Raw genomic sequence first — 15287 nt, forward strand, 5'->3', positions numbered from 1 at the left:
AACAACAAAAAGTAATTTGCAAAGAAGTCTGGTAATACCTGATTATACGAACATATCCCAATTATATGAATAATATAACACTCTGACATAAGTGCTTATATTGAAATAAGTGCTACAATGCTACAAGTCATTTTTAAATAATTCTTTGCTCCTTAAAAATATATAAATATAACATTAAAACTAAAGCCAAACAAATATGCTAAAATAATGAGCAAATATATTACTATTTCTTAACAAGCATTTTTAAAAATACTTGAAATAAAAAAAATGAGTTTACTGTACCTCAGGACTTTTGCGGTTCTGTAAAATCTGTTTGTCTGTTTCCTTATTAGCGAAGAACCTAGTGCAGCCTCGATTTAAGTACTATAACAAAGAAATATTTTTATATTATAAATGGACAGATAAAATCTTGTCTTAATTTTTCCAACAATTAAAGTGTATTTTCATTTTATCTTACTAAAGAACCTCTGGTTTTAATCTAGTATGTCACTCATTCATATCTAATATATAAACAATTTATTTTTTTTTCCAGCATCATTAGGAGCACAGAAACTGAACATCGAAGTGCCAACAACCAATGATAAATAGAAAGAGGAGCACCAAAAATACATATATATATATATATATATATATATATATATATATATGTGATAATAGGTGTACTAAATACATCTATTTGATTTTTTTCTCATTTTGCAAAGGGTGATAAATAGTAATTCTAAGCTTGAATAGTCAATATGATATTTTAAAGTGCTAGTATAATCAATGAACTTTATCTTTTCTCCAAGGAAAAACTCATGACATAGTATTGATTCTAATCTATCTTCAGAGGAAAGAGAATTTTGAAGCACACTTTGGTGAATCTTCCCCCAAAAGATTTAAAGAGCCATAGATGAAAACCAGTAGGGAGAGAAGAATATGGGATCAAGTTATTTAGTCTCTCTTGGTACCTTCAAATGCCTATTAGAGTACTTTAATTTAAAGGCAGACTGATATTAATACTTGCAGTGTTTATTTTAAGAGTTTCTAAATCGTAAATTCACTGAGGGCATGGACTGTATTTTTCTATTTTCTCTATGCCACCTACTGTGTTCCAAAGGCATTTAATAAATGTTCACTAAAGTTTGAGTAAACAAAAGTTATGTTAAGCTGAAATCTTGCCTTCAGCCTTCAAATATCACCTAAAAACCCCCTTGTGCAAGAAGCCTTCCCTAGTCCCCAGGTTGTTAGGTGGCACAGTGGATAGAGTGCTGAGCCTGGATTGAGATATTCCTGAGTTCAAATCTAGCCTCAGACAGTTATTTAGCTGTGTGACCCTGGGAAAGTCACTTAACTTTACCTCAATTTTTTAATTTGTAAATAAACTGGTATATAATGCCAGGATTCTTGCCAAGAAAATACCAAATGGGGTCATAAAGAGTCGCATGTGACTGAAGCCACTGAACAACAACAAAGACTCTTTCTACTGACTATCTACAATTCATTCTGTGTATAATCTTGTTCGTGCATAATTGTTTTCATGTTGTCTCTCCCATTGGATTACAACATAAGCAGCCTGAGAAAAGGGAGTTTTCTTTTCTTTTTCTTTGAATCCCTGGAGCTTAGTTCAATGCCTGGTCTAATAAATATTTGTTGATTTGACTTGTAATATTATACTTGTTTATATTACAGGAACTTGTTTACATTAGAAATTCTCAGTTGTTACTTATGTTACTAAGTAAATGTAGCTTCCTTAAGTTTCAATAACTTATTTAGCACTCAAAGACCAAATATTTTCATGAGGTTCTCTGGATAGGTCTAGTAAAAGAACTTTTCTATTCATTTGTGAGAGCTATTTTCAGAATGTATGGAGGAAATGGGAAAATAATGGAATAAGATTGATAAATTAAATCACTTTTTAGTATCCTCTAACTCTGATAAGTATATCTTCTGAATTTTGTTTGGAATAAATTCCCATTTTATTGACTATTAAGCATTCTCAGATTGTTGACCATAAGCCATTCTCAAATATAAAAATAAAAACACATATCTAAAGTAAAATATTAAAAATCTGAGTTTACCAACTCCTTTTTCATGTCACACATAAATGTTAAATGACTTATAATTGGCTATACTATTGAAACAAGGTAATGGAAATAAAACAATATGGCTAGCTATTTTAAGATCAGAGGGAGAAAAAACAAATTATAACTGCAGAGATGAACACTACAAATTAAAGTCTTAGTAAATAGCTTTTAATTATTTTGTAGGGCAAAAACAGGTATATTATTTGACTGTATAGTAGATATCCAAAGTGAATGTTTCTCTTTAAAATTTCTGAAAGCAAATGTTTCCTTCCAATAGCTTTTGTTAGATAAATATTTGCATTTAAAGTTAAAGCCTCAGAAGGCCAAAGATTTTAACCATCATTTTAACTAATTTGACTCACACCACATGCTTTTCTCTTTGTAGAAATGTAGATGTCTCCTTTATATACTTGTAAAATTATTTAAGAAATGTGAATGACTCTACAAAATATTTGCTAAAATATGCATTAATCTCTATTATTAATGTTTTATTTGCTAATACAGCTGGAGCCCAAAAGACAGAGTCACTGAAACAGCAGATTTATCTATGCAAATATCTTGCAATACATTTTCTGGCTCCTCTAAAACAGTTTCAAAAAAGAGGCTATGGATGTGATATGAATTGAAGCATTTGAAAATAACAGGTGTCAATAGAAATTAAAGATGAACTCAAAGAAATAAAACAGCAAAAAAGGAAAATAAAAAACAACAGAAAAACTAGCATAATTATGGGTTTAACTATAAACTCCACTTATAAAATAGTTCCTTAAAAAAAAGTTATTAATTCTGAGTAAGATCAGTAATCTTCCTCCTTTGTATATTAAACTATTTTCTCCTCAAACTGGTCAAAGATAAGTTTAAACCAGCACATTTAAATTGTTTCATGTTCCCAAGTTATGCAATTTGCATATGCAAAATGCATATGCATTTTATTTGTACACATCCTCCATCTTTGCCATCATTTTCACCCTTTGCAAAATGAGAAAAAAAATCAAATAGATGTATTTAGAACACGTATGAAGATGAGAACTAGGATAAGAAATAGACCTTTTGTTTATTGGTGTAAAGAACCTCCACGTGAGAGTTTCTTCCACCAATACAAATCAGCACCTTATCTACAACTAATAATCTTAGAAAACTGCCTACAGCACTGAGTAAACTCTAGGATCACATATCCAATATGTATAAGTGGCAGAACTTAACCTCAGTTCTTCCTGATTTTAAAGTCAGCTCTCTATCCCCGCTACATCACGATCCCTCTCAACTGGGTGATTCTACCAAATTATATTTAAAGTATATATAGTGAGTACTGGAGTAGACTATGTCTGATTTGTGATACTGAATCCAAATAAAACAAACTGCATAACAAAATTATTCAAAGTTATCATCACAAAGATAGTTTATTTTTCTCACCCGAAAATTGTCTGGGGAACTTAAATGAAGCTTTTCTCTAATATCTTCAGAAGCACCAGCACATAGTCTGTAAAATATATGGTAATTCCTTTCTTCTTTGCCTTGAACACAAATCCTAGATTTCTCTAGAAGGTAGTGTGAAACAAATCCACCAACAACTGCATTCTAAATAAAAAGAGAAAATATATATTTTTTTCTTCTTCTGTACTTGACACACATCAAACATCAGCATTTTCACAAAGCCAAAAGAGGAAAAAAATTCATAAAACCACGAATCTCTATTATGTGCTAGTTGCATTTTCAAAAGAACATAATAAATTAAACATTTTCCCAATCTATCCTACTTATTTGCATATTCTTCGGGACTTTATGTTCTATTCTAGGCATTTTTTTAAAAATGCTACAATGACTTTTCTTTACTTTGGTTTTTTTTTGGGGGGAAGTGGGAAGGATTGATGGAAAGTAGGGGTATCCTGATCACTAGTTTTCCCTCCCAAACTCTACTCAAATGTAAAATAAACACATTCTTATAATAAAAATAAGCATATTAAAGCAAAACACACTCAAATACCTACACAATATCTACAGATATTCTGATCTTCCCTGCAAGTCATCCACCTCTCTGTCAGGGGGTGGATGACGTTTCATTATTAGTCCTTGGGAAGTGCAATGATCCTTGCATGCATGGATCAGCAATCTTAAGAAATTACATTTTTAAGGAAATACCTTTATACATTAACATATATGGAAAAATATATAATCTTTTCTGATAAATAACTGCCCCCATAATTATCTGTGCATGAAAAATACTCTAAAAAGATCCATTTCAATGTTTCACTATGCTAATCAACACAGGTGGCCTCTGGAAGATTTTGCAGAGTCTGAATAAGACCCTAACAATAAACTATCTGTTGTTCAATCCTAATGTAGCCAAATACATATAGCTACTAAGTAACTAATTCTTTGAGCATAGTAACTTATGAAACTGTGGGAGGGGGGAGGAGGTGTTTAATAGTTCCTTAGTCTAGCCTGGCTCCTTTATACTTTGAATGAACCACAATGAATGGTGGTAGGGAATAGAAAGGCAAGGTAAGAAAGGTTAAAGAAACTAGTCTCCTCCAAGTCAAACTAACATATAAATTGATATTCAATGATTACAATGCATAGACCAAGATAGAGAAAAAAACGTTGGAAAGCATGGTTCTAACAAGGCAACTAAGTGATGTAGCGGATGGCATGATAGACCTAAAGTCAAGAAAAGACCAAGTTCAAATATGGTCTCATTGATTTAAGTGTATGACCCTGAAAAATCACTTCCCTCTGTCAACCTTAATCTCCTCTTTTGTAAAATGGAGACAATAACATCTACCTAAATGAATTAATGTGAGGATAAAAGGAGATATTTGTAAAATGTTCTGCAAACAGTAAAGTATTATACAATTACTATTTTATTGGTGTACTAAATTAAATAAGTCAAAACAGAATAAAATGGGCCAAAATTAAATATCCCTTGGGCCTTCTATCATGAATATTTTCAGGAAGAGATTATGAAAACAAGGTTTGGCAAGCAAGAAATAATACCCACTCCTATCCTGACCCAAACACACACACACACACACACACACACACACACACACAGAGAGACACATATGCAAAATGGCTATACATGAATAAACAAGAAAATATCCTATTATTGATATAAAAGTCACATGTACTCCAAACTGGCCTGTTTGCCATTCCCAATAAAAACATTCAATGTCCTTTCTCTTTACCTTTGAAGAGGTGTCCTACTCATTGTCTCTTTTAACCCATACTTTTCTAAAAACACTCAGTTCATGTTCCACCTCCTTTAAAAGACCTCCCCTGATTATTCCAATTGTTACCCCTTCACTGTAACTGTATTTTTAAAAATTTACTATTTGTAAACGATTGTTAATAGAATGTAACAGAGGTAAACTCTCTTAGAACAGGTAACTTCACTCTTGTATATGTATTCTTATAACCTGCATAATGCTTAACAAAGACATGGCTCTTCTTTAAAAAAAAAAAAAAGAAAGAAAGAAAAGAAAAGAAAACCTATCCCCTTATACCTGTTCTCTTGACTTATCCCTTCTGATCTCCTCTGTGAGTTTGCCATTTTGATCATCCAAGCCATCTAATTCAATCTCATTATTTTACAGAAATGAAAACCAGGATTTAGAGAAAATAAATTACTTCCCTTAGATTATAATAATGCTTGCTCTCTCCTTATCCTTATCTCAAATATTCTGTACCTTGGAACTATTAACCACTCCTTTCTGCATGTTCTCTGGCTCATTTGGTTTCCTAAAACTGCTCTCACTTGGCTATCCTTCTGCCAACTTCTCCTTTTTAGTCTTCTTTGCTGTATCACTACCAATCTGTCATCTCCTAACCATATATTATATTTATCTGCTTTGGGACTACTCATTTCTCTCTTCATACTCTGATGATGACCTCATTAACTCCTTCAAGGATTGAAAAACCATTTCTATATAGCTAACTACAAAATCTATAGATTCAATTGTAATCTTTCTCCTGAGTTTAATTCTCAAGCTTGCTCACTGGATTAATATTTCACTTCCCAAAACAGAATTCATCATTATTTACTTCAAAATTAGCCTTCTATAAAGATGTCTATTTCTACTATAAGCACAACAATTCCTCATGTCACAATTATGAAGATGTCCTCCCTCAATTCTTCCTTCTTGAGAACCTCAATTTCTCACAGCCTAGCACCTACCAAGTCATAATTATTGATACTTCCTTAACAACTTTCACATTGAAACTCTTCCTTTCATCCAACTGGCCACCACCTTAGTTCAGAACTCCTGACAACTTGCACTTTGATTATAAAAAAAAAAGCTTAATTGATCTCCCTGCCTTTACTCCTTTCTCTCCAAGTTCTCCACAGCTGCCAAATAATCTTCCTTGAGCTCATCTGACCATGTCATACAACTGCTCACAAATCTTTAGTAGCTCATTATGCACTGAAGATAAAAAATATCACAGTTTGGTATTTGTGCCCTGACTCAAAACTAATCTTTTTTTTTTTTTTTTTTTTTTTTTTTTTTTGCTGAGGCAATTGGGTTGAAGTGACTTGCCCAGGGTCACATAGCTAGGAAGTGTTAAGTATCTGAGACCAGATTTGAACTTGGGTCCTCCTGACTTCAGGGCTGTTGCTCCATCCATTACACCAACTAGCTGCCCCTCAAAACAACATTTTAAGAAATATTTCCCTTTTTTTTAACTCTCCATAAAGCCAGTCAAAATAATCTATTTGCAATTTAGTGAAAGTGGCATCCAATCACCTCTTTTTGTGCCTCTGTATCGGAATAAACTGACCCCTCCTATTTCTGCTTTTTAGAATTTCTAGCTTCATTCAAGACTGTATTTCTGTGCACCTTCTATGAGATAACATTCCTTTTTTTCCCCCCAACACTATTAGGGATCTCTTCCTCCTTTTTCCTTCTTGTCCTCCTCTTCCTCAAATTATCATGTAAATGCTTCTCAGCTGACAGACTCTTTTTCCACTTCAACAGAAAGCAAAATCCTCAAAGAAAGAAAATATTCTAGAATTTTGTCTGTACCTAGCAATATATTTTCACTATGACAGATACTTAATACGTTCTTGTTCAATTAAATCAATGCCATTAACAGAAACAGCAAAGGGGAAATTGAAGAAGTTCAAGAGTTCAAACTTAAATACGAAATCGGGAAAAAACAAAATAGAAAAATCAGAAAAAGGAAAAAAAAAACTATCACGTCCCCAGCAGAACATCAGGGAGGATTCAAAATATGTACAATAATTCTCCATTTGCAGAAAGCATATATAATAAAAAAAAATTTATATTCACAATTGCCCAGTTTTCTTTGCTTCCCAGTAAGTTTTCTTTCATTGTCTGCTGTATATTTTTTACTTTATTCTTCTTATCCCCTTTCTTCTTCCCTACCTCCCCCAAGAAGGCTACAGTTAAGCACAGATATATTAATGTATCTGTCATATACATATATGTACATACAAATATATATTTGTGTTTTTATGTATATATACACACACACACACACACACACAAACACATATATCTATATACACAGATACACATACTTCCATACATACATATATATACACGGACATATATACACACAAGCATATATACATGTATAAATATGCATCTAAAACAATATTAATATGGCTGACATATAATGTAGATCTCTCTCTTTATTGAATCTTTAGGTTTGACTGTCTGAGATCAATGATTACCACCCCTACTTTTTCTTTCAATACATTCTACTCCTGATCATTGTTATTGTCTTTGTGTATATTTTTTATTCTAACTTATTCTTCTACTTTAGTTCTACTCTTTTAACTGGCCATGCTATTACTTAGCCTCCCCCCTCAATGGGATATCTCCTTTCCTTCACTCTTTTCCTCCCTCTTTATCCCATTTCCATTCATCTACATACCTTTGCCCATTCTTAAATACCATTCTATATCATACCTCATCCTATGCCACCCTTTCCCTTCCTCTTTATCTCTCTACTAATAATGTATATACCAGAAATCTACACAACCTTCTATATTCCACCTTATCTTATTCCTTCTCTTATTTTTTATAAATTTGGAGGGTGCTATACCCTTCTTGGTATATTTAACTCATTCCCAATGGGAGGAGGTTTTCAGAACTACTACTCTTTTTCCTCCAACAAATTGGAGGTTTCACATGGTTCTAAAGGATATAATAAAATATATAATTTAACTGTCTCTAATAATAACAAAATTATTAATATTAATTACTATGTAACTATGGTTTTTCAATATTATAAAAATAGAGGATTAGCAGAAGTTTGTTTTATTTTAATGAGTTTCAAATATTACTTAAAAATCTCTGTCACTATGATGTCTACTCTTAAAATAAACTTTAAGTTTTCTAAAAGTTCATAATATAATAATTGAGGTGCTCTCAAATCTCCCTAAAGACAAAGAAGATATTAAAGTATTAAAGGCATTATTATAACTATTTCTTATTTTCCACAAATCCAAGCATAATCTTTGCCTGACTTTATGAAGAAATGAGGAAGAACTCCAAATAATTTTAACATTTTCACACTCATCATAAACATACACCAGTATAATATAACATACCCAAAATGACCTCTTACCTTTTCATTAAAATGTATTTCAACAAATTTTCCAAAACGGCTGCTATTATTATTACGAACAGTCTTTGCATTCCCAAAAGCTTCGAGCAATGGGTTGGCTAGTGAGAAGGATAAAATTAAATAATTTCATCAAAAGGCTCACAAGAGAAAATTTAAAATCAACTAGTACTTTTCACCTTACTTAAAATTACTTATAATTAATAATAAAAAGTATGAAAGATTGCAATATCATTTTAGTGTAGTATAGAAGATTTCTAAGAGAGAAATGAGATTTTTCTATCTCCTACAAATAAAGTATTGACTTCAACAAAAAATTAAACAATAAGCTCTAAAACCAATAATTATCTTACAAAGTTTTATAAACAATAAAATAGGATTTTCATGGCAAGATAAGGAGAAAATATTTAATTTAGAATTTCCCCCTTTCTTATGTCTTCATTTGCCAAAAATGATTTAAAATCTACCTTCTTTATGTAACTATCAAAAAGAATCCAATGAGGTTGTGAACTTATCCAAACATTCTGAGAACAATTTGGAACTATGTCTAAAGGGCTATAAAAATGTACATATAAAACTGGCTGAGCAATAGCACTCCTAAGTCTGTACCTCAAAGAGATCAAAGAAAAAGGAAAAGGACATATATGTGATATCTCTCTCTCACACACACACACACACACACACACACACACACACACATTTAAGGCAACTCTTTTTGTGGTTACAAATAATTGGAAACTGAAGGTATGTCCATCAAATGAAGAATCTTTGCACAAGTGGTGGTATGTGATTGTGATGGAATACTACTGTGCTTTTTAAAAATAATAATAAAAAGGTGCTTTCAGAAAAACCTGGAATGACTTACCTTAACTTATGCAAAGTGAAATGAGAAAAACTATGTTCTATATAGAATATTGTACACAGTAACAATATTAAATGAAAATAAAATGGGAATAACTTGGGTATCTCAGTAACAAATAATCTAAAATAATTTCAGAGAGGTCATGATAAGAAATGTTATCCACTTCCAGAGAAGTGGTGATGTATGAATGCAGTTTGAAGCATACTTTTTTTTTTAAATTTATTAATCTTCTTTTGATCTGCACTTTTTTTTGCAACATGATTAATATGGATTTTTTTTCATGACCACACAAACACAAATGGCTTGCTTTCTCATGACTACACCACAAGAATTGTTCGCCTTCTAAAAGATACAGAGAATTTGCAACTCGAAATTTTAAAAATCAAATGCTAACAAATTTTATTTACATGTTATTGAGAAAAATTAAATTAAATTTAAAAAGCACCCAAAAAACTGCTTATAATATATATAGATGATAACCTAATGATTAAAATATAAAAATACAATAAATAGATGTAAAATTTTTATCTTTCTATAATATGCATCATATATTCAGAAAAATTATAATTAGAAAGAACCTTTAAAGAATATTCTTCTGTCTCTAGTTAGGATAATATTCAAAATGTCTAAGATAAAATTTCTCTTTATTAGCCTACTTGCAAAAAATATTTCCAATTCCACCCAGTATTACTGTGTTTCACAACCGTTTTTGCTGAGATAATTTTCCTTTATGCCATTTAATGCTCATTCTTCTTAGTGTATAATAGAAGGGGTCAAAAATTGGTCCCTCATCATCTTTGCAAGCATTTGTAGGTCATTTTGCCTATAAGTTTGCCTAAGTGATATAATCATCTATCCTTTTCTTAAGAAGTTCTGCTTTGAATCCTATAAATATTCAGCTTGTCTTCTTTACTCTGCCCTCTAAAATCATCCTCTTTTTACTCACCAACTTTTAAAGATACCAAAGTAGCAATTTAGTAAATTATAAAGAGCTATAACTAAAATTTAAAAATTATAATTTATACTCCTGAAAATGCCCTCAATGTAAATACAACATACACAAATTCCTTTAAAGGTATATTTCAACAGTATCTAAGCTTTCTGATATTAATAATACCAAATAACATGTCATCTGGAATATAAGAATCATCTCTGTATAGTGGATAGGACAACTGGACTTGGAGTAAGGAAGTCCTTGGTTCAAATTCTGCTTAAGACATTTACTAACTCAATCTCTGTGCCTCAGTCTCATCCATAAAATGAAGGGGCTGAATTTAAAAACTTTCTAAAGTCCCTTCCAGTTCTAACTATGATACAATGAAAAAAAAATTTGACTGAAGAATCTGAGAAAACTATTTTGTTGAATTCAACTTTATTTACGTGAGATTTAAACTAACAATGACAGATCATAAACTAGTCAAGACTGAATTCTTTTTATTAAATATTAAAAATAAATATTCTCTTACTATATAGAGGGATTTATGTCTTTTAAATATCAGATATAAAAAAGCACACTACCTAGAATATAGAGCAAGTTATATTCACACTTATACAGTTCCAATTTCACATGGAAATATACTGCATAAGTATCCATAGCTAAATAAAAATTGTCCTTAAAATAAAGTTTGACTCTATTCCAGTATTTGGATAGGGATTTGGTTCTGCACTATAATGTCAAACTTCAGAATCTAAAAAACCCAGAAAGACCATTAGAGTTAAATACAAGTTTTCCAGTAATTAAAACAATTCCATTTCCCTGACTCCTTTTACACAAGTCATATAACAGGTAACAATGTCCATAAATAATGACTGAACCAAAAACTTCCCAGTGATATCTATAATATTTCTTTTTGTTTTTTGAGAAAATCTTATGTCATTTATAAAAAATATATGAAACTAATAATTATTCATATAGTTATTTCAGGGCCACATGAGATACTGTCTTGATAATATATGACTGATTTTGATTTTACCCTGAATACTGTGGTTCAGGTTTGTTTGGTTTGTTTTATTTTTTGCTTCTAGAAACCTTTACTGAACCAAAGTCATGAGAGTGATGAATTTTTGCCCAGAAATTGACAAATATAGTTTCAATCTATGTTCTAATAGCTAACAGTTACTTTTCCAAGAGAAAAAGATGAGAAGAGGGCTAAAATTCTTTATGAAAGAGGTGACTCAGATAATGAGGGAATATTTATTCCATTTTAGCTTTATTTTGCAAAGTCTTATTATTCTAATTATGTGTTATGTTAGGTGTCAATATTCTCATATATAACAATACTGAAGGTCACAGCAAATTAACAAGGAAACTTTAAGACATCCATTTTAAGGACAAAGAAAAACAAAAGTTAATTAAGAGGGGAAAGTTGTGAAATGCCACTGATTTAGAGCAGTTTAAAGAGAATGTTTTTAAGATTAAGGAAAAATAGTTTATAATAAAAAATAATCACAATATTTATAAAGTATTTTAAAGTTTTCAAAGAATGAATTCTTTAAAGGGGTGATTTTTTTTTCTATTGTAGCTCTAGGATAAGGTTTTGCATATAGTGAAAATTTAATAAATGACTTTTTTATTTATTCATTTACTTGGTTCATTACCTGGTAAGTCACAAGATAACTAAATTTGCCTATAGAAGTTCCCAGATATCATCTATTATATCATAGAGGGACAGTGGTTTGCTTGCATGAGAGTTCATCCTGATGAAGTTACAAGTCTTTAAAATATTGAAGCATTTTATTAATTTAGTTTTTTAAAAGCCTGATCAACTAATACAAAATTCAAAAAGTACCTAATGCTGTATTTTTAAACATTAAGTGACAAAACAAAACAAATCAGAAATATGTCTGAGTATCTCTAAGAAACTAGCATAAAAAATTTTATTTTGAAATAAACATGTTCTAGATACATAATGGGTAGTTAATAAATGTTAGCTATGTAATAAATATCATGAGAGGAAATTTGTTGTCTTCTGTACTTAGTCAATGTTGAGATAAGAACTTCACCTGACTTACAGGGGAGAATAGAGGGTTAGGATTTAGAGAGGAGATAACCTAATGATGGAAATGTTTAGCTTTCTAGCTAATAATCTATCGTGTTTTAAAAAAAGAAAGAAAGAAAGAAAAGAAAAAAGAAAAGAAAAGAAAAGAAAAGAAAAGAAAAGAAAAGAAAAGAAAAGAAAAGAAAAGAAAAGAAAAGAAAAGAAAAGAAAACCTAGCAAATAACATAGTCTCCCCAGGAAATATACCTACATGAATATAATAGTTTTCTGTCAAAGAAGGAATAAATATTTATTTTTATCACTTAAAGGTAGAAAATATAGAGCCCAGACTTACTTAACTTATTCATGTTGGTCTTAAAACTTAGGTTATTGAAAAAAAAATTAAATGACCAAATATTTCACACTTTGATTGAAACTTCAATGAAAAACTAGCAAGGCCAGTTATTTTCTGCATTAAAGTAAAATAAAAATGTCTTACATAATTTTTACACTACATGGCAAGAAGTAAGGATTCCATTTAAATTACAATATCATATAATTAAAAACTGGATTCAATTTTTTTTTAAAGTACCTTCCACAATTCTATCATCAATATCTTGGCCCGTACCATAGGATTCTGTGAGATACCTGTTTTAAAAAAAAAAATAAAATATAAGAAATGGCATTTAGATAAAAGTAAAATGTTATATTCATAATTATAATGACATTAATAATGCATTTAAAACTAAAACAGATCACAGAAAATGAAAATGATAAATGATAGTGAATTTTGAAGAATATGAATTTTGTTGTGGCCATGTTGAATTTGAAAACTGCTACTAAAAATAGTTAGAAGTACACTATGATTTCAGAGATACCACAGTGCAATTAAAAAAAAAAAAGTGCTGGCTCTAAAGTCAGACCACATTGTTCAAATGCCACTTTGATCATTCTGACCATACTGTGATGTTAGATAAGTTAATTAATTTCCCTTATCCTCAGTTGACTAATTTATAAAATGGAAGGAAGAAGATAGACCAGATAGTTTCTAAAGTCCTTTCCAAGTCTACATCAACAATTTCATGATAATGCATTCCATACTAGTCCTAGTCCTCCTCCTGCCTCTCTCACATCTTCTTCTTTATGTCCATCAGAGTCCAAAGCTTATAATGGCATACTCAAGTCAGGCACTATGGTAAATTTGATCCAAGAATATAAACACATAAGCATAAGCCAGCTACAGAAAAATCACACTGCCACTTTAAAACACCAAATTTCTGGAAAGGCAGGTTGAGTGAAATAAAGAGACAATTTGTCAATATTCCTTTATGACTGCCTATACTCGAGATTACAAATTCACTTCCTCCTAACAGGTATAACACTTTAAGCCAAAGAAGAATCAGTCTTGGATGGTCTCTTGAATATCCACTTGTATTTTGACACCAATATCTAATGCTTCATCTATGTCATCACATTCTAGCAACAACCCACAGGGGTCATATTTAAGAATTTATACACCATAACACAAAAATTTTGCTGAATCTCACTACAAAATGGGTGCAGGTCAACATTGTCAGTTATAATAAGTTTGTATCCATCCATGCCGAGGATCCTGAGAGGCAACCTTTTAGACTATATTTCAATTGCCAATGCATCCCCCAATATCACCTATCTTGGATGGTGGAAAAGCTACACATTATCACAAATTCATACCTGTTTAAGAGGGTGGATGCCATTCTAATGGTTAATAGAGACCATGATTAGGCTAAGTTGATATCTCCTGTGAATTATTACCTACTACAACAAAGGTCATTTGCCTATTCACAGAAGCAATTTTTCAATTTCACAGCCTTTCTCCTCACATAACCTACCAGAAGAATTTCTAATAGAATCTTACTTTCTAAGGCATATAAAGCTAACCAAACCACTTCATGGTACACTATACAAACAGTAGAATAGCATGCAAAAAGAAGGACATTAGAGGATAAGGCAGGAGTTCTGAGTATCCTCCCAGAACCTTGGCAACTTTTAGGAAAATGGCAGAAAAAGTATTAAGCTACTTTCCCATAAATCATATATAATTCTATGGACTACTATGGTATAATTTCTTTACTTCCTATACACTTTGTGTTTATCACACTTTGTTATATTAGATTCATTTGGACCCTGAACAAACATCTGAAATCCTTAGCCTCTATGAATAATCATGGATGGACTTGAAGAATACATGGTTCAGGATATCATCAACTTATCCTAGAGGATTGGAAGGTATGGCTCCAACCACAGAGAGTCTCATGCATCATATACAACAAATATGCCACAAAATTGTCAACTATGAAATCATAGCATTATTGTTGGAAAGAAGTCCTGGGAGAAAACACTGTTTTTTAACCAGTAAGTCTAACCAGCAAAATTAAATCGAGTGTCAGTATGTATATTTGACTCTTCAGTATATAACAACCACACAAAACACATAATAAAAGGAAGGCTGAATAAATTATTTCACCAATATTTCACCAATAGATGGCTCTGACTTAACTTCTCTAGTCTCCATATCTACCTTATTTATCTTAGTACTTGGATAATGGAGCTCTTAAAAAAACTTAGAACTCCAAACCAGTCTGATCTTTGGCTTCTGTTCATTTGGTTTCTGATTCAAAAATGGATCACCTCTATCCAGAAGAATATTCTCCTCTGACTCTCTATAATGATAGTTCTAAGCATTAGAAAATTTCCGGCACCTGATATAGGGATAGAACAGTCTCCTTCACTGAATCAAGGAAATCTCCG

The 15287-nt window shown here is 31.2% G+C and overlaps 1 protein-coding gene across 5 annotated transcripts in view; it reads right to left on the bottom strand.

The window, feature by feature from the left end:
• MYO6 (myosin VI) overlaps window positions 1–15287 on the bottom strand; it is a 192988-nt gene that overhangs the window by 80626 nt on the left and 97075 nt on the right. For all 5 annotated transcript variants that reach the window (XM_031964609.1, XM_031964611.1, XM_031964612.1 and 2 more), the window contains exons 8-11: window positions 13090–13145; window positions 8661–8758; window positions 3480–3644; window positions 283–363 (exon numbers count right to left, since the gene is read on the bottom strand). In XM_031964609.1, coding sequence (XP_031820469.1) covers window positions 283–363; window positions 3480–3644; window positions 8661–8758; window positions 13090–13145 — 400 coding nt within the window. The remainder of the gene's footprint in view (window positions 1–282; window positions 364–3479; window positions 3645–8660; window positions 8759–13089; window positions 13146–15287) is intronic.

The sequence above is a fragment of the Sarcophilus harrisii genome, chromosome 4 (assembly GCF_902635505.1).
Source record: "Sarcophilus harrisii chromosome 4, mSarHar1.11, whole genome shotgun sequence".
In the NCBI taxonomy this organism is placed as follows: domain Eukaryota; kingdom Metazoa; phylum Chordata; class Mammalia; order Dasyuromorphia; family Dasyuridae; genus Sarcophilus; species Sarcophilus harrisii.